Below are 19,638 nucleotides of genomic sequence, written 5' to 3' on the forward strand. Positions count from 1 at the left end.
TGTTTTCCAAAGTGATTATAGAGATGCATTTTAAAAACTTGCTTTCTTCACTTATTACATATCCTGTAAATATCCTGGACATCTCTTCCTGTCGGTGCCTATTGATCTGCATCATTCATTTTAGCGGGGCTGTGTCTTTGTTCATTTAACCAGCTGTCCAGGCTACTTAAGTTATTTTTCACTATCGCATAAAATGATGTAATGAATACCACAATTATTATAAGAAGTAATGTAACATTTTTAATCCTTACAACACCCTGTGAGGTTGTTCTCCCTATTTCCTGGAAGCAGGGGAAGCATAAGTAACGTGCCAAGGCCGCACAGCTAGTAGACGGCAGGGCTGAACTTGAATCCAAGAGTGGATCCCTGAGTTCACCCAGGGTGACTACTGGGTGCAGGGCTCTGGAGGCCCGAGGTAGGGATGCCCAGGGAGAAACTCAACTGATTCCAAGCGCAGTGTGCTCTGGGACTCAGTTTCCCCATCCCCGTCGTGGTAACAATAAAGCGAGGTAGAAGTGGGCCTGACCCACACTAAATGTTCTCCGGAAGACTGTTGTTATTGTCATTGTCACTACAGGCTGCCCAGAGGAGTAAGCGAGGCGCTCGGGTGCCCCGGGCCGGGGCTCGTCCGCCCCTCACCCATCCCCGCCTGCACCGCCCAGGGGCGGGGCCACCCGCGGCCCCCCAAGGCTCCGCCCGCCTCCCAGGCCTGAACCGGAGAGAGGCGAGCGGCGGCGCTAGGACCCGGCGGGCCGGGGCTGCGGCGGGGCCTGGGCGGCCAGAGTGGCGCGGACCCTGGCTCTTGGCTCCCGGCGCCATGTGAGGGGGCTCGGGGGTCGCGGGGAGCCGGGCGCTCCCCGGGGGAGGTGAGCTGGCGCCGCGCGGGGGCGGGCAGCGGGAGGGGGGCGCTGCCTGCGCCCCTGGAGGTGGGGGGGCCGTCAGGAGCCGCTGGGGATGGAGATCGATATGGGGGCCCCGGGGGCTCCCGTAGACCCACTCACTCTTGGCAACCGCGCCTGGAGATCCCGGTCCCCGCGCCCAAGGGCTGTCGCGGGGTTCGCGGGGCCTCCTGCCGCTGACTACCCCATTAGAGCTCGGGGACCCTGCCGCCGTCCTGCCTCCCTTCTCTTCCCAGCTGAGGCTAGAGCTCCGTACCCCCCGGAGTGCTGGAGTTGGGGGGGTTCAGCGCAAGCGGGGCGCAGAGGGTGAGTCGTCCCCCTCCTAGGTGCACCCACGGTTTTGGCGCCCCCCATTTGGAATTAGGAGCCCCCCTCCCCCTTCTCCCGTGAGCTCTCCTCCCACGCGGCTCGTGGGGGCGTCCCAAGCCTGCAGGAGGACTCCCCGAGCTGGGAGAAGCAAAGCCCCCAAACAGAGGGCAGGGTGTGGCCCCATAGCCTGAGCTCGCGGTTTCAGCCCTCCGGCTTGGCCCACCTTGGGGCTGAGTCCAGGATCCTGGCTCAGAGCTATGGGCTGCTGCCTCCCTAGCCTGAGCAAGTCGCTCCCAACAGTCCTGCTCTCTGGTGCTGGGCCAGGTGCTGGGAACGCACTCAGTGGCCTCTGGTCAATTCCAGCCCTGGGGGATCCTTGAGAGGGATCCAGTCAGGCTCAGCCCTGGGCTGATCCCTGGAAACAAGCCGGGAAATAAGGCACCCCAGCAGGCTCTGGACAGCTCTGCAAGGCACTTTGCCTCTCTGAACCTCGGTCTCCTCATCTGTGAAATGGGGATAAGAGCCCCTGCTGTGCAGAATTGCCAGGAAGATTCAGTGAGTGGGTGATGCTTAGCAAAGGCTCCGCATTTATTGATATTAGAGGGAAGTTGCTGGGCCATGCATCAGAGGGCAGGGGAGTGTTTCTCTGGCAAGCTCGTGGAGAGGCAGGCCTTGAACAATGAATAACCACAAAACTAACAGCTGCTGGCACTGATCAAGCACTTTCAAATCCTGTGCTTCCCTTGCCACATCTGCTTGAATCCTTCTAACAACATTGTGAGTTACCTACTCTTATTATTCCATTTCACAGATGAGGAAACTGAGGCTCAGAGAGGTCACATGGCTTGCCCGAGGCCCCTCAGCCAGTAAGTGGTGGAACCGGGATTCGCACTTGAACATGAGATGCTGTACTGACCATGGTCTTCTCAGAGCAGGACTGTGACGGGCCTGACCAGGGGGACAGTGGTCCTGGCTGAGGGCACTGCTCAGGCAAAGGTGGGAAAGTGGGGGCGTGGGTGGGCCTGGGAACTGGAGTGCTCTAGTGTGTCTGGAGCTTGGGGCATCCGAAGGAAAGGGTAGTGAGAGGGGAGGCTCAGCTCAGAGAGGCAGCTGGAATGCTAGAGGCGTCAGGGTAGATGGGGACTACCCAGGGATCTGGATGACTTTTGCCTTAACGGGCTATGAGTCTAAGAACAAGCTGCTCTTCCCTTCTGATGAGCCGCAGTTTCCTGATCTGTGCCGCAGGGACTGGACTGGACTGTGAGAGTCTCCATGAGAGTCCGGGGGGCCTCCCTGCCTGGCTTTGTAGGCTGGCTGCGGAGAAATCTGAAGCTGGGCTTGGGAGGAGGGGGAGCCCGCGGAGAGGGGGCGGGGGGTTGGGTGGTGGGCGGAGTTAAGACCCAACCAATCAGGAGCGGTGTGGGGGCACCTCCTTTGGCCTGGGGTTCTCTGGCTCTTCCTGGTGGCGGTGTAGGAGTAAACAGCTGCTAGGTCAGGGGGCGGAGATAGTGGCGGGAGATGGGAGGCCCCTGGAGGGAAGGACGGAGCTGGGGAGCTCCTGGGCCCCAGTTTCTCTCTCTGTGCACTCTCCTTCCCTTAGTGCCTTCTGGCCTCGAATCTGCTGGAGGTGGCTGGACACAAGTACTTAACTCCCTTTTGACAGGTGGGGAAATTGAGATCTGCAGAGAAGCTGCGTCCTGCGTGGATGGGGGAGCCGTTGGGGAGTGAGGAGCAGAGCTGGGCTTGTATGGTCCCGGGGCCCACCGCGCCCCAGGGTGGGGCTGTGATTACAACCATTGGACAGATGAGTCTGAGCCCTTAACCCCCAAGATCTTACTTATTTTTTTATTTTATTTTTTTTAAGAAATTATTTATTTATTTATTTTTGGCTGTGTTGGGTCTTCGTTTCTGTGCGAGGGCTTTCTCTAGTTGTGGCAAGCGGGAGCCACTCTTCATCGCGGTGCGCGGGCCTCACTATCGCGGCCTCTCTTGTTGCGGAGCACAGGCTCCAGACACGCAGGCTCAGTAGTTGTGGCTCACGGGCCTAGTTGCTCCGCGGCATGTGGGATCTTCCCAGACCAGGGCTCGAACCCGTGTCCCCTGCATTGGCAGGCAGATTCTCAACCACTGCGCCACCAGGGAAGCCCAAGATCTTACTTATTAATGAACAAAGTCAAAGGGGAAAAAAAAGATAAGAATGAAGTCATTCAGCAGTCCTCCTGCACCCATCTCCAGGGCTCTGGAGACACAGCAGAGAATGTGAGGCCCTGTGCCAGCTGCGACCTCAGAGAGCTCTCAGCGGGGAGGTGGCACGCAGGGGACATTCCTGGCCCACCTCAGGCTGGGAGGATGAGCGGGCATGAACAACATTGTGGAGGGTGTCCTAGTCAGAGGGGCCAGTTTATGTAAGACCTGGAAGGGTATGAGTGTAGAGGAGTTTGGACCTACGAGGAATATTATTCCCAGGCCTCAGGAACATAAGACAGGGTTTAGAGTAGGGGTGTGAATGGGGCTCCTGCTGGGTGGGGGGCAGGCCCCCCCAGCAGGGGAGCCAGTTTTAGGCCTGCCAGCTGCCTTCGAGCGGAGTGGGAGAGTGCACGGGCAGGGAGAGAGGCAGAGCTTTGCCACCACCTGGCTGTATGACATCAGGCCAGTTCCTGCCCTTTCTGGGCCTCAGTGTCTCCACCTGCAAAATGGGTACAGCCCTGAGCCTTGAAGTCATGGGTGGGTAGGAGGGCTGGCAGGGGTGGGGAGGGTGTAGCCTAGGACCAGCTGGACTTGGGGGAGGGCACCCAGGCCATAACTCTTTCTGTGGCTTGCAGGTGTGACCCCACACCCCTGCCCCCTGGGCCACCTGCAGGACGCTGGCCCCTGCCCCTCAGCAGACGCCGGAGAGAGATGAGTAGCAACAAAGTAAGTCCCCCTTCATTTCTTGTCCCCATCTCAGCTTCTTATTTCCCTCCGTGAAATGGGCTCCTTTGGACCTGCCTCAGACCCAGGCACTACAAGTCTCTCTTCCCTGCCGAGAAGCTGCTGATGCCTGGGAGACCCTGGTGTGAGCCCTGCTGTGGCCACTGATCTGTGTGGCCTGGGCAAGCTCCTGCCTCTCTCTGGGCCCAGGTCCACCTCTGTCCTCCTAGGCTTGACTGGTCCATCTGTGGTAAAGGATTGGCCGGGAAGGTGACTGTGGAGTGCTGTGCAGGGGGTGGGGGTGGGGAGTGAAGGTGAATGGGAGGTTGGGAGAGGGGCCAGTGATCAGAGTCAAAAATGACATGATATTGTGAGCATCACTCTGAGGGTGTCAGGGTTCCCCATGATCCGTTCATTTATGCTTTCCTGAGCACCTACTATGTGCCTGGCCCTGCACACCCCTTTCCTAGCTGCACTACAGCTTTGGCAGAGCCTGGGGGTTGGGGGTGGGGTGATCTGGGTGTGTCTGGGTCCAATCCAGAAAGAGAAACCACACAGTAATTTGAATAGAGAAAGTTTAACATAAAGAATTATTAATTATAATTGAGCATTGGAGTAACAGGGGATTAGAACTCTACAGAATACAGGACTAGCAGGTATAAGGAGCAGCCACTGGGAATTTCCAGTCGTTAGGACTTGGTGCTTCCACTGCTGGGGCCCAGGTTCGATCTCTGGTTGGGGAACTAAGATCCTGAAAGCCGTGTGGCACGGCCCCCAAAAAAAAAAAAAAAGGAGCTGCTATCACACCCAGGGTTGAGACCCAGGCCTTGCTGGGCTGGAGAGGGCACAGCTATGGCCCACTGGATGGCAGAGAACTCACTGTGGTGCTGTGCTGTGGAAGTTGTCATAAATCCACCTGCTAGGCTACAGGGAAGGCTGTTCACAGGAGGTAACTCCCAAGAGACACTTCAAGCATCAGGTAAAACTGCTCCAGGGGGCTTCCCGGGGACTTCCCTGGTGGCTCAGTGGTTGGGGGTCCGCCTGCCAGCGCGGGGGACACGGGTTCGAGCCCTGGTCCGGGAGGATCCCACATGCCGCGGAGCAGCTGGGCCCGTGTGCCACGGCTACTGGGCCTGTGCTCTAGAGCCTGCAAGCCACAAGTATGAAGCCCGCTGGCCTAGAGCCTGTGCTCCGCAACGGGAGAGGCCACCGCAATGAGAAGCCCGCTTGCCGCAACTAGAGAGAGTCCGCTCACAGCAACGAAGACCCAACACAGCCTAAATAAATAAATAAATAGCAATAAATAAGTAAATAGATAGATAGCAATTCCTATTAAAAACAAAAACAAACAAACAAACAAAGAAAACTGCTCCAGGAAGGGGAAGCTTATGTTTTTTGGGTGTTGCTGGTGTTTGAGTGTGCCACATGAGCACAACTCTGGAGAAGCTGTGGTCGCAGCAGGAATCAGAAGCACTCTGCTTCAAAACGGCCTGAGGCTGGATGCTGGAGGAAGCTGCTGGCCACTGGGAGAAGCCATGCGCGCTGTAGAAGCAAGTGCACCAGCACCAGGCCCAAAGCCCCCAGAACCAGGAAGCAAACTCCCTTCCTCCTGACATGTCTCTCCAGCGCCCTCTACTGACAAAGTTTATTATGCAGTTCGCTGGCAAGGAAAAACACGTAAAGGGCCCAGATCCATTTTCACAGAGCAGGCAAAAAGAGTAAACCTGGAGCTGAGAAGCAGTACATTAATAACCAGCCCAGGGGGCTCAGCACAAGGAGCCAGGACTCCCGGGTCCCACCTAGCCTTGCAGACCCCAGGCAAATAAATAACAGTGGACACTTCAAATATCACTTTCCTGCCCTTTGCCATATGTTGGTGTACTGACTACCCATGCATCCTGATTCCTGACCACATCCTTTCCCTTCAGGTTTAAATGAATGGTAAACATTTATAAAGAGTTACTGTTTGGGGAAGACCTAGACCCTCTCGTTGGAATGTCCCACCTGTCTCCAAGTATCCTTCCAGCTGCAGCTGGAAGGATCGTTCTGACCCGCACTTCCAATCTAATCCAGCAAACCCTGAGAACCTGCTGTGCTCTGGGCCCTGCCCTGGGAGCTGAGATACGGTGGGGATTAAGGCTGACTCAGTCCCAGCCCTCAGAACTCATGGTTTAATTGAGGGGGACGGCTCTTTGAATGCAGTGTGATTGGTGCTGTGGTAGGCGGTGCTCAGGGGGCTGGAGGAGGCCTTCCTGGGGGAGGTAGTGCCTGAACTGGTCTGGAATAAAGAGCAGGCATGGTAGGTGGCAAGGAGCCTGCCGGGCAGCCGGGCCCTCACTGGCCTCTCCCCTCTCCAGGAGCAGCGGTCAGCAGTGTTCGTGATCCTCTTTGCCCTCATCACCATCCTCATCCTCTACAGCTCCAACAGTGCCAATGAAGTCTTTCATTATGGCTCCCTGCGGGGCCGTAGCCACCGGCCCGTCAACCTCAAGAAGTGGAGCATCACGGACGGCTACATCCCCATTCTCGGCAACAAGGTAGGGCAGCTGCTTTGGGAAGCTCCCTGGGAGCTGCCTGGAGACTAATCCTCCCCATTGCCCACCATCGCTGCTCCCACCTCCTTCTTCTCCTCCACCTCTTCTCTCTACTTCCACCATCCCTCCTAAAGGAAAGGGTGAATCCCAAGAGTCTAGTGCCTTCAGCCCCTTGTTTGCTGTGTGACCTCAGACAAGTACCCTGTCTCTCTCTGGGCCTCAGTTTTCTCCAAGGTCCCACCCTTAGTGCTAATATCCTATCATCTCCTGAGTCAGAATCCCTTTGGAAAAGTCTCTGGTTTTCACTGATCTCTGTCTCTGCGTGGGAGTCTACATAGGCTTTTGGAGCAGGACACTAGGGTACTTGACAACACAACAACAGTAACAATAATGGCTGCCCATTGTCAGTTGCCTGCTGTGCACTGGGCACTGTGACAAGCAGTAATCCTCATACCAGCCCGGTGAGGTTAGCGTTATCTCCCTTGAAGAGATGAGGAAATTGAGGCTCAGGGAGGTGAAGTCACTTGCCCAAGGCCACACAGCAAGGGAGGGGAGGAGCCAGGGTATTGCCCCAATGCCTGATGAGCTACAGCTGTGTCAAGGGGCCAAAAGTCATTCTGGGGCTTCTGTTGGCCTTGGGTAACCATGAAACTCAGGTTGTGTTTCTGGAGTTCCCCCTGTAGTCCTCTGAGCCCTAATGTTTTCCCTGGGGTCAGGGAGAAAATTATTGGCCTCAAGCATGGACTCCACCTTCTAGGAGGAGGTCTCCCCAGGCCCTGCCTACCTCTCTCTCCTGCCTCACTAAAACCCTCATAAATCTCTCGGGGTCTTTGCATACAGTGTGTTGGTCCTGGGGCTCTGAACATACTCTCACTGGAAAAGGGCCCATTAGCAGGTGTTTAGAGACAGATCAACTCCGAGTTGAGACTTTTTCTACCCTAAGGACCCTTGAAAGAGAAATTTAAAAGGTGGAACCTGGGAGAAAGTGGAATGGCTTGAGTGTGGGCAATGTGGAAGGGAATGAGACAGAGCTTGGCTTGCAGCTGTTTCCAGCCTGATAGGAGAAGCCAGAAAGGAGGAGCTCAGGAAAGCTGGCAAAGCCATCAGTTGAGGTACCTGGGACATGTTGCTTGATCTTAGAGTAAGGGCTCAGGGAAGGCTGTCTGGAGGAGGTGGCACCTGAGCTTAGCCTTGAAGGGTGCATGGGAATTCCATGGGCAGAAAATAGGCTTCAGATAGCTTGTGGTTCCAACCCGTTCATTTCACCAATGTGGAAACAGAGGCTCAGGGCAGCCTCCACACCCTTGCCTACTGACAAGGTGGTGTCCTGTTCATGGGTGATGTGGAAATGTCATGGGTGCATTGGGGAGGATGTCTTCTCTGGGGAGGCTGAGGCTGGGGCTCCGTGGCCATATAGACCTGGGTTCAAATCCTAGCCCTGCACTGCTCTGCTGTATGACTTCGGGGACATCCCCGCATGGCTGTCCTGTTCTTCTGTTCCTTAACTCTGCCCCAACCGAGCAGCCTTCATTTGCTTCTCAACACACCATGGTCATCCCACATCAGAGCCTCTGGTCTTGCTGTTTCTCCTGCTTGAATACTTTCCCCTGCATGGTTCCTTTTCATCCTTCAGGTGTCAGCTCAGAGAGGCCTCCCCAGGTGACTTTTCTAGAGCAGCCCTCATTCCTGCCACTCTTGATCCCCTGCCCCTATTTTATTTCCTTCCCAGCGTGTTTAACTTACCACCTGGCATTATTTTATCGTTTACTTGTACACCATGTCTCCCCAACCGTGAGCTTCTTGAAGCCAGGTGTGGGGTCTCTTTAGTTCATTGCTCTGTCCCTTGTACTTGGCCATTAGCCAGCTTGCTGTAAAGATTTGTTGAATGTTGAATGAATGGGCCTCAGTCTCCCTGTCTTTAAAATGAACATCGTAATTCCTGCTTCCTGGAGGCCTGGATGTACGGAGCACAGCGCCTGGCACTGAGTGGTCATAACAGTGTTGGCTTTCCTTACCCCCCAGACTCTGCCCTCCCGGTGCCACCAGTGTGTGATTGTCACCAGCTCCAGCCACCTGCTGGGCACCAAGCTGGGCCCTGAGATCGAGCGGGCCGAGTGCACAATCCGCATGAATGACGCACCCACCACGGGCTACTCAGCCGATGTGGGCAACAAGACCACCTTCCGCGTAGTGGCCCATTCCAGCGTATTCCGTGTGCTGCGGAGGCCCCAGGAGTTCGTCAACCGGACCCCTGAAACCGTGTTCATCTTCTGGGGTCCCCCAAACAAGATGCAGAAGCCCCAGGGCAGCCTGGTGCGCGTCATCCAGCGGGCAGGCCTGGTGTTCCCCAATATGGAGGCTTACGCCGTCTCTCTTGGCCGCATGCACCAGTTTGATGACCTCTTCCGGAGTGAGACAGGCAAGGACAGGTACCAACCTCCTGCCCGCTCCCTCTGGCCAGCCCTGTGCTCCCTCTCAGCACGCTCCGTCCAGAGGGCCTGTTGCTCCCAGCATGCACTGCTGTGAGGGTGTGGTCACTTCTTGCCACCTTCTGGTCAGGTTTCCTAGGGGAGTTGGCTTCATGTCCAGCTCTTAGCCTGAGTCATTTCCAACACGCTCTGCATGGCCTCTTCTCCCCCAGGGTGCATGAGTGGCTCTGAGAGACTAGGGCTCCCAGCATACTCTAAGGTTGCACAGTCACTCCTAGCATCTTCTAGGAGAGCTGCCCCATAACATGCCTCATGGAAAGTGTTGACCATTCCCAGCACATCTTACTTTAAGCACACAGTTGTTCCCAGCATGCTCTATTCTAAGGCTACATCACCCTCAGTATGCCCTTCTCTGACTAATCTCCCTAGAAAAGCTAGGCCAGTGCTATCCAATAGAAATATCATGCAAGCCACACAGGTAATTAAAATTTTTATAGTAGCCACATTTAAAAAGTAAAAAGAAACAGGTGAAATTAAATTTAATATATTTTTATTTAACTCAATATGTCCAACATATAGATCCTGTACATATTTTGTTTGATTTATATCTAAATATTTTTAAAATTTTGGAGCTATTGTAAATAGCATTAAAAAAATTTTTTTTTGGTTTCCCATTATTCATTGCTCGTATGTAGAAATATGATAGATTTTTGTTTGTTGACCTTGTATCCTGTAATCCTACTAAACTTACTTCTTGGTTCTGGGAGATTCTTGTAAATTCTTTGGAATTTTCTGTGCAAATGATCATGATGTAAGGACATGCAAATAAGGACAGTTATTTTTTCCTTTCCAATCTGCATGCTTCTTATTTCTTTTTCTTGACTTGTTGCACTGGCTAGTACTTTCAATATAACATTGAATTGTATTGGAAGTGGTGAGAGTAGACATCCTTGCCTTGGTCTCAGGCTTAGGGGGAAAGTGTTCAGTCTTTCATCATTGAATATGATGTTGGCTGTAGGTTTTTGAAACTGCGGGTTGAGGAAGTTATCAGGTTGAGGAAGTTCCCTTCTCTTACTGGATTGCTAATAGTTTTTTTAAATCATTACTGGATATTGAATTTATCAAATGATTTTCTGCATCAATTGATATCGCATGGTTTTTCTTTTTTTTTTGTTTGAATTTTTGAATTTTATTTTTCTTTTTTATACAGCAGGTTCTTATTAGTTATCTATTTTATACATATTAGTGTATATATGTCAATCCCAATCTCCCAATTCATCCCACCACCCCCTCCACTTTCCCCCCTTGGTGTCCATATGTTTGTTCTCTACATCTGTGTCTCTATGTCTACCCGGCAAACCGGTTCATCTGTACCATTTTTCTAGGTTCCACATATACGCATTAATATACGATATTTGTTTTTCTCTTTCTGACTTACTTCACTCTGTATGACAGTCTCTAGATCCATCCGCGTCTCTACAAATGACCCAATTTCGTTCCTTTTTATGGCTGAGTAATATTCCATTGTGTATATATACCACATCTTCTTTATCCATTTGTCTGTCGATGGGCATTTAGGTTGCTTCCATGACCTGGCTATTGTAAATAGTGCTGCAGTAAACATTGGGGTGCATGTGTCTTTTTGAATTATGGTTTTCTCTGGGTATATGCCCAGTAGTGGGGTTGCTGGGTCATATGGTAATTCTATTTTTAGTTTTTTAAGGAACCTCCATACTGTTCCCCATAGTGGCTGTATCAATTTACATTCCCACCAACAGTGCAAGAGGGTTCTCTTTTCTCCACACCCTCTCCAGCATTTGTTGTTTGTAGATTTTCTGGTGATACCCATTCTAACTGGTGTGAGGTGATACCTCATGTAGTTTTGATTTACATTTCTCTAATAATTAGTGATGTTGAACAGCTTTTCATGTGCTTCTTGGCTATCTGTATGTCTTCTTTGGAGAAACGTCTATTTAGGTCTTCTGCCCATCTTTTTTATTGGGTTGTTTTTTAATATTGAGCTGCATGAGCTGTTTATATATTTTGGAGATTAATCCTTTGTCTGTTGATTCGTTTGCAAATATTTTCTCCCATTCCGAGGGTTGTCTTTTCGTCTTGGTTGTAGTTTCCTTTGCTTTACAAAGCTTTTAAGTTTCATTAGGTCCCATCTGTTTATTTTTGTTTTTATTTTCATTACTCTAGGAGGTGGATCAAAAAGATCTTGCTGTGATTTATGTCAAAGAGTGTTCTTCCTATGTTTTCCTCTAAGAGTTTTATAGTGTCCAGTCTTACATTTAGGTCTCTAATCCATTTTGAGTTTATTTTTGTGTATGGTGTTAGGGAGTGTTCTAATTTCATTCTTTTACATGTAGCTGTCCAGTTTTCCCAGCACCACTTACTGAAGAGGCTGTCTTTTCTCCATTGTATATCCTTGCCTCCTTTATCAAAGATAAAGTGACCATATGTGTGTGGGTTTATCTCTGAGTTTTCTATCCTGTTCCATTGATCTATATTTCTGTTTTTGTGCCAGTACCATATTGTCTGGATTACTGTAGCTTTGTAGTATAGTCTGAAGTCAGGGAGTCTGATTCCTCCAGCTCCGTTTTTTTCCCTCAAGACTGCTTTGGCTATTCGGGGTCTTTTGTGTCTCCATACAAATTTTAAGGTTTTTTTGTTCTAGTTCAGTAAAAAAAGCCACTGGTAATTTGTTAGGGATTGCACTGAATCTGTAGATTGCTTTGGATAGTATAGTCATTTTCACAATATTGATTCTTCCAATCCAAGAACATGGTATATCTCTCCATCTGTTTGTATCATCTCTGATTTCTTTCATCAGAGTCTTCTAGTTTTCTGAGTACAGGTCTTTTACCTCCTTAGGTAGGTTTATTCCTAGGTATTTTATTCTTTCTGTTGCAATGGTGAATGGGATTGTTTCCTTAATTTCTCTTTCTGATCTTTCGTTGTTAGTGTATAGGAATGCAAGAGATTTCTGCGCATTAATTTTGTATCCTGCAACTTTACCAAATTCATTGATTAGCTCTAGTAGTTTTCTGGTGGCATTTTTAGGATTCTCTACGTATAGTATCATGTCATCTGCAAACAGTGACAGTTTTACTTCTTTTCCAATTTGTATTCCTTTTTCTTCTCTGATTGTCGTGGCTAGGACTTCCAAAACTATGTTGAATAATAGTGGTGAGAGTGGACATCCTTGTCTTGTTCCTGATCTTAGAGGAAATGCTTTCAGTTTTTCACCATTGAGAATGATGTTTGCTGTGGGTTTGTCATATATGGCCTTTATTATGTTGAGGTAGATTCCCTCTATGCCCACTTTCTGGAGAGTTTTTATCATAAATGGGTGTTGAATTTTTTTGTCAAGAGCTTTTTCTGCATCTATTGAGATGATCATATGGTTTTTATTCTTCAGTTTGTTAATATGGTATATCACATTGATTGATTTGCGTATATTGAAGAATCCTTGCATCCCTGGGATAAATCTCACTTGATCATGGTGTATGATCCTTTTAATGTGTCGTTGGATTCTGTTTACTAGTATTTTGTTGAGGATTTTTGCACATATATTCATCAGTGATATTGGTCTGTAATTTTCTTTTTTTGTAGCATCTTTGTCTGGTTTTGGTATCAGGGTGATGGTGGCCTCATAGAATGAGTTTGGGAGTGTTCCTTCCTCTGCAGTATTTTGGAAGACTTTGAGAAGGATGGGTGTTAGCTCTTCTCTAAATGTTTGATAGAATTCACCTGTGAAGCCATCTGGTCCTGGACTTTTTGGTTTGTTGGAAGATTTTTAATCACAGTTTCAATTTCATTACTTGTGATTGGTCTGTTCGTGTTTTCTATTTCTTCCTGGCTCAGTCTTGGAAGGTTATACCTTTCTAAGAATTTGTCCATTTCTTCCAGGTTGTCCATTTTATTGGCATAGAGTTGCTTGTAGTAGTCTCTTAGGATGCTTTGTATTTCTGCGGTGTCTGTTGTAACTTCTCCTTTTTCATTTCTGATTTTATTGATTTGAGTCCTCTACTTCTTTTTCTTGATGAGTCTGGCTAAAGGTTTATCAATTTTGTTTATCTTCTCAAAGAACCAGCTTTTAGTTTTATTGATCTATGCTACTGTTTTCCTTGTTTCTATTTCATTTATTTCTGCTCTGATCTTTATGTTTTCTTTCCTTCTACTAACTTTGGGTTTTGTTTGTTCTTCTTTCTCTAGTTCCTTTAGGTGTAAGGTTAGATTGTTTATTTGAGGTTTTTCTTGTTTCTTGAGGTAGGCTTGTATAGCTATAAGCTTCCTCTTAGAACTGCTTTTGCTGCATTCCATAGGTTTTGGATCGTCACGTTTTCGTTGTAATTTGTCTCTCAGTGTTTTTTGATTTTCTCTTTGATTTCTTCAGTGATCTCTTGGTTATTTAGTAACGTATTGTTTAACCTCCATGTGTTTGTGTTTTTTACGTTTTTTTCCCTGTAATTGATTTTTTTTTCTCCTGTAATTGATTTCTAATCTCATAGCATTGTGGTCGGAAAAGATGCTTGATATGATTTCAATTTTCTTAAATTTACCGAGGCTTGATTTGTGACTCAAGATGTGATCTATCCTGGAGAATCTTCCGTGTGCACTTGAGAAGAAAGTGTAATCTGCTGTTTTTGGATGGAATGTCCTATAAATATCAATTAAATCTATCTAGTCTTTTGTGTCATTTAAAGTTTGTGTTTCCTTATTAATTTTCTGTCTGGATGATCTGTCCATTGGTGTAAGTGAGGTGTTAAAGTCCCCCACTATTATTGTGTTATTGTCGATTTCCTCTTTTATAGTTGTTAGCAGTTGCCTTATGTATTGAGGTGCTCCTATGTTGGGTGCATATATATTTATAATTATTATATCTTCTTCTTGGATTGATCCCCTGATCATTATGTAGTGTCCTTCCTTGTCTCTTGTAACATTCTTTATTTTGAAGTCTATTTTATCCGATATGAGTATTGCTACTCCAGCTTTCTTTTGATTTCCATTTGCATGGAATATCTTTTTCCATCCCCTCACTTTCAGTCTGTATGTGTCCCTAGGTCTGAAGTGGGTCTCTTGTAGACAGCATATGTATGGGTCTTGTTTCTGTATCCATTCAGCGAGCCTGTGTCTTTTGGTTGGAGCATTTAATCCATTCACATCTAAGGTAATTATCGATATGTATGTTCCTATTACCATTTTCTTAATTGTTATGGGTTTGTTTTTGTAGGTCCTTTTCTTCTCTTGTGTTTCCCACTTAGAGAAGTTCCTTTAGCATTTGTTGTACAGCTGGTTTGGTGGTGCTAATTCTCTTAGCTTTTGCTTGTCTGTAAAGCTTTTGATTTCTCTGTCGAATCTGAATGAGATCCTTGCCGGATAGAGTAATCTTGGTTGTAGGTTCTTCCCTTTCATCACTTTAAATATATCGTGCCACCCCCTTCTGGCTTGTATAGTTTCTGCTGAGAAATCAGCTGTTAACCTTATGGGAGTTCCCTTGTGTGTTATTTGTCGTTTTTCCCTTGTTGCTTTCAATAATTTTTCTTTGTCTTTAATTTTTGTCAATTTGATTACTATGTGTCTCAGCGTGTTTCTCCTTGAGTTTATCTTGCTTGGGACTCTCTGAGCTTCCTGGACTTGGGTGGCTATTTCCTTTCCCATGTTAGGGAAGTTTTCGACTATAATCTCTTCAAATATTTTCTCTGGTCCTTTCTCTCTCTCTTCTCCTTCTGGGACCCCTATAATGCGCATGTTGTTGCGTTTAATGTTGTCCCAGAGGTCTCTTAGGCTGTCTTCATTTCTTTTCATTCTTTTTTCTTTATTCTGTTCCGTGGCAGTGAATTCCACCATTCTGTCTTCCAGGTCACTTATCCGTTCTTCTGCCTCAGTTATTCTGCTATTGATTTCTTCTAGTGTATTTTTCATTTCAGTTATTGTATCGTTCATCTCTGTTTGTTTGTTCTTTACTTCTTCTAGGTCTTTGTTAAACGTTTCTTGCATCTTCTCGATCTTTGCCTCCATTCTTTTTCCGAGGTCCTGGATCATCTTCACTATCATTATCCTGAATTGTTTTGCTGGAAGGTTGCCTATCTCCACTTCATTTAATTGTTTTTCTGGGATTTTATCTTGTTCCTTCATCTGGTACAAAGTCCTCTGCCTTTCCATTTTGTCTATCTTTCTGTGAATGTGGTTTTCCTTCCACAGGCTGGAGAATTGTCTCACATGGTTTTTCTTAAGATTATTAATCTGATGGATTATATTGATTGATTTTTGTATGTTGAATCAGCTTTGCATTTCTGGAGTAAACTCCACTTGGTTGTGGGTGTCTTATTCTTTTTATATATTGCTAGATATGATTTGCAATATTTTGTTGAGATTTTTGTGTCTTTGTTCATGAGAGATACTGGTCTGTAGTTTATTTTGTACTGTCTTTGCCTAGTTTTGGTATCACGGTAATGTTGGCCTCAGAAAGCGAATTGGGAAATATTTTCTCTTCTATTTTCTGGAAGAGATTGTACAGAATTGGTTTTATTTCTTCTTTAAATATTTGGTAGAATTTACCAGTGAAACTGTTGGCCTGGAGAGTTCTTTTTCAGAAGATTTTAAACTATGAATTCAATTTCTTTAAGAGTTATAGGATATTCAGGTTATCTGTTTCATCTTGAGTGAGTTTTGGTAGTTTGTGGTTTTCAAGGAATTGGCCCATTTCATCTAAATTGTCAAATTCATGTATGTCGTTTTTTGCAGTTTTCTTATTATTCTTTTAATGTCTTCAGGGTCTATGATGATATCCTCTTTTTTTATTCTTGCTATTGGTAATTTGTGTCTTTTCTCCCTTCTTTGTCAGTCTTGTGAGAGGTTTATTTTCTTTTAAACTTTTCAAAGAACCACGCTCAATCAAATATATCCAAAATATTTTCAGTTCAACATGTAATCAGTATCAAAAATGATCAGTGACATATTCTACATTCTTTTTTTCATACTATCTAAGGAATCAAGTGTGTATTTTACACTGACAGCACATCTTAACCACATGTCAAGCGCTCACGTGTGCCCACATGTGGCTAGTGACTGCTGTAGCGGGCAGCACAGCCTGAGGTTCTTGGTTACTTGTTCTATGCCTTGCTCTGAACTTGTGGTCGCTTCCGGCATGACCTTCTCTGATTAGTCTCCCCTTAGGAGTTTGCTCCTAGCATGTACATCACTGCATCTACCTACCATGCTCTGTGATCATGGTCACTCCCAGCCCGCCCAGGTGTGACCAGTCTCCCCAGGAGTTAATTCCCAGCATGCTGTGTTCCTATTCCTCCCCTCAGAGGAGCAGTCCCCACACCCCTCATCTCTGTCCAGACAGCTTGCCCTCTGCCAGCTTGCCCCTGCTGCTGCAGCAGGGCTGGACAGGGGGTGACTGAAGTGGGGGGAAGGCCCCATGAGTGGGTGGGAGGAGTTCTGGAAAACTCTGTGTGGGTTGACCCTTCCTCCCTGCCTGCATGCCCCCTCATCATGACCCCTCTCTGCCCCCAGGGAAAAGTCCCACTCATGGCTGAGCACAGGCTGGTTCACCATGGTGATTGCGGTGGAGTTGTGTGACCATGTGCACGTCTATGGCATGGTCCCCCCCGACTACTGCAGGTGAGCACCCCCAGGGCGATGCCCAGCCATTGGCCGCAGGGTGGAGCTGGGGTCCCAGAAACCTTGGCTGGGGTGCCTTCAAGGGCCTCTATTTTATAGAATTAAAACTGCTCTGCCGAGATCTAGGCTCTTTAGAGCTACCCCAGGAGCCTCAATCCCGAGCTTAGCCAGAGCCCAGAGTTTGTATATTAATAATAACTATTTTCATTATTACGATATGAAAAGCCCAGCAGGTGACAGCTATTTTTTACTAAGTGCTGACCATGTACCAAGCATGGCTTTTTATTATCTCATTTACTCCTTATAGTGACCCTAAGGGACAAGTGCACTATTTTCCCCATTTCATAGATAGAAAAACTGAGCAGGATGTTTTGTGAGTGGCCTCAGTTCCCACGAACAGTAAGGGGTAGTGGCCAGGCTCCAGAGCCCACAGTCCTTACCACTACCCCATATTGCCACCCTCTTGGGAAAAGGAAAAGTTTCCACAGCATTAAAAAAAAAAAAAAGAAAGTTTGAGAGTCACACACCTAGTCCGTCCTACACCCATTTCACAGATGGGGAAACTGAGGCCCAGGGAGGGGCAGGGATTTCTCCCACTGAGGCCCTACAGCAGGTCAGGGGCTGGAAAGGGCAGGGTCCTGCTGGTGCCCACCTTGCCCTTATGGCCCCATCTGCTCTGCCCCAGCCAGCGGCCCCGCCTGCAGCGCATGCCCTACCACTACTATGAGCCCAAGGGGCCGGACGAGTGTGTCACCTACATCCAGAATGAGCACAGCCGCAAGGGCAACCACCACCGCTTCATCACGGAAAAGAGGGTCTTCTCGTCCTGGGCCCAGCTCTACGGAATCACCTTCTCCCACCCCTCCTGGACCTAGGCCACCCTGCCTGTGAGACTCTCACAAGGGACACAGGAGAAGTGGGTCTCTGCCCAGCTGCTCGACCGAGGGCCATCGTCTGGCTAATCAAGGCTGGTCAGAGTGTCTTCTGGCCATTCAGGCCTTGAAGAGGATATAATCTCCAGCCATTCAGGGCCTGGGTGTATCTCTTGGCCAATCAGGGATTTGGGCTTCTATGTGGTTAGTCGGGTGTTGAGGGTATTTCTTGTCCAGTCAGGGTCTGAGCATAGTCAATCAGGGTATTTCTGAGTAATCTGAGGCTAATGTCGTGTCCTTTCCCATGAGGCCTTGGTTCAGAGCCCCAGGACGGACTCCAAATCACTTCCTATTGGTTGGGACAGTGGGGTCCTGTCCCAAGGAGCTGGGAACTCGTGTCGACCCCTCACTCCCCAGAGCCAGAAAGAGGCTGTGTGGAGGTGGGAGCTGTCTGGAGCCCAGGCAGGGGCATCTGTGGGGTTAGGGGGGTTCCAGGCGTGGGAGGCTGGTGTCCGGTTCTTGGCTCTGCCCTGAGTGGCCTTGGACAGACCCCTTGCCCCCTCTCTGGGCATCCTTCTGCCTGTGTCAGGTTCTAGAGTCTGAGAACCCTCCCACCTCCCCCAATGACCACCTTGGGTCTGTCCTCCGTCAAGACTGGACCCCTCCAGCCACCACCCCTTGCCGGGGGGCTCAGCTCTCTGAGGGTCTGGGGTTCCCTTCCCCACCTCCTCCTGGAAACTTGAGGATATTTTTGCGCAAACTCTCCCAGGCTTTGGGGGACTCTGAAAAGAAGGACAAACCTTCAGCTGTTTTCTTAGCCCTTCCGCCCAGCTGCCATTAGCGTGGCTCTTAAAGAGCCAGGCCCCCTTTTCTGCCATCCCTCAGTGAGGTTTTCCACCTGTTGGAGGAGCCCTTGGGGCTGAGAGAGGGGAGATCCCAGCCCAACTGAGGTTTCCTGCAGCCCCTTTGTCTGCAGCTGCTGGAGTAGTCCAGGGGTCTCCGCCAGCTGGGCCTGGGAATGCCCTAGGGGGCTGGGAGCTGTTGCCTGAGTTCTGTCCCCTCCCTCTACGTCAGGCACTTTATTGCTGGACTTCAGTGGGGTGGGTTTAATCCCTGCTCTTCTGGAGTCTTGAGGAGAAGACTGGGGGAGGCTGTGGAATGGGACGAGTCAGGCGGAGGAGGAGGAGGCCAGCAGTGAGCCATTGCACACCGGGACGAGGGGTGGGGGCCGGTGACTACCCTAGACTTGGTTTTGTAATGATTTGTACAGGAATAAACACACCTAAGCTCCGGCTGCATTTCCTGTGTCTGGGTTCGAGCTCTGCTTTCTCTGGCCCTGTACTTCGGGCCCCGTCGGGACAGTGCCCACACTGTCCAGGCTGGGAGCCCACACACAGGCAGGATGTCCAGCTTTGTCAGCTGGCCAGTGAGTCATGCATTTTACAGCTTGGGTGGAGACCTGGCAGCCCTGGGGGCTGGAGGTACGTGGGCTTCCGGAGCCAAGCCCACCTGGCTCTTCCAGTCTGGCCTCCCCCTGCCTGTGTGACCTTGAGCAAGTCACTGCCCCTCTCAGAGCCCCAGTTCCCTCTTGGCTGAAACCAGACACTGCTCTCAAGGAGCTCAGGACAGAGGGAGCGGAGGGGCCCCACGACAGGCTCAGGGCAGTAAGGGCCACACAGAGCAACACAGGGCGCTGCGAGCACAGCTTTGGAGGAGGTGACGTTCTTCCCGAGGAAGATTCCTGCAGAGGTTTTGGGGAAGAGCTTCCGGCAGGAAGAGAAGGGGGGCGGGAGAGGACATTTCTGTCACAGAAGCATCTGCGGGGGACGGGATGGAGGAGGCCAGAGCAGAGGGTTGAAGGGGAGAGGCAGGTGATGGGGTCAGAGGTTGGCTGTAGGAGGGCGTTGCTGAGGGCAGGGCGCCGGAGTACCCTGCAGGCTCCGGCAGGAGGGAGCCAGGCAGGGCTGCAGCCCTGGGCCAGGCGGCGTGTGAACTGTGGATCCCTCACTGCTGCCTCTGTCCTCTCAGCTAAAGGGCTTGTTTACTC

At 49.3% G+C, this 19,638-nt stretch overlaps 1 protein-coding gene across 6 annotated transcripts; it reads left to right on the forward strand.

The window, feature by feature from the left end:
- Window positions 1-722: 722 nt before the first annotated feature.
- Window positions 723-18,889, forward strand: ST6GALNAC6 (ST6 N-acetylgalactosaminide alpha-2,6-sialyltransferase 6). Of its 6 annotated transcripts, none has more exons than XM_068553737.1 (7): window positions 723-866; window positions 2,020-2,204; window positions 4,031-4,121; window positions 6,476-6,655; window positions 8,675-9,081; window positions 16,612-16,719; window positions 17,409-18,889. In XM_068553737.1, the coding sequence occupies exons 3-7, from the start codon at window positions 4,107-4,109 to the stop codon at window positions 17,608-17,610; spliced, it is 912 nt and encodes a 303-aa protein (XP_068409838.1). In that variant the 5' UTR covers window positions 723-866; window positions 2,020-2,204; window positions 4,031-4,106; the 3' UTR covers window positions 17,611-18,889. The 6 variants fall into 6 exon arrangements, with proteins under 6 accessions (XP_068409838.1, XP_068409837.1, XP_068409834.1 ...); XM_068553736.1 differs by having other exon boundaries at window positions 2,020-2,074; window positions 17,405-18,889; XM_068553733.1 differs by having other exon boundaries at window positions 2,020-2,074.
- Window positions 18,890-19,638: the final 749 nt, after the last annotated feature.

The sequence above is a fragment of the Eschrichtius robustus genome, chromosome 10 (genome assembly GCF_028021215.1).
Source record: "Eschrichtius robustus isolate mEscRob2 chromosome 10, mEscRob2.pri, whole genome shotgun sequence".
NCBI classification, from domain to species: domain Eukaryota; kingdom Metazoa; phylum Chordata; class Mammalia; order Artiodactyla; family Eschrichtiidae; genus Eschrichtius; species Eschrichtius robustus.

What these genes read in the sequence shown, in the direction of transcription:
- ST6GALNAC6 (XM_068553733.1), top strand. Translation starts at nt 2,049, where the DNA reads ATGGCTTGCCCGAGGCCCCTCAGCCA. An exon ending in TGCCCGAGGCCCCTCAGCCA is followed by an intron (nt 2,075 to 4,030) that starts GTAAGTGGTGGA and finishes TGTGGCTTGCAG; the next exon opens with GTGTGACCCCACACCCCTGC. An exon ending in AGTGAGACAGGCAAGGACAG is followed by an intron (nt 9,082 to 16,611) that starts GTACCAACCTCC and finishes CTCTGCCCCCAG; the next exon opens with GGAAAAGTCCCACTCATGGC.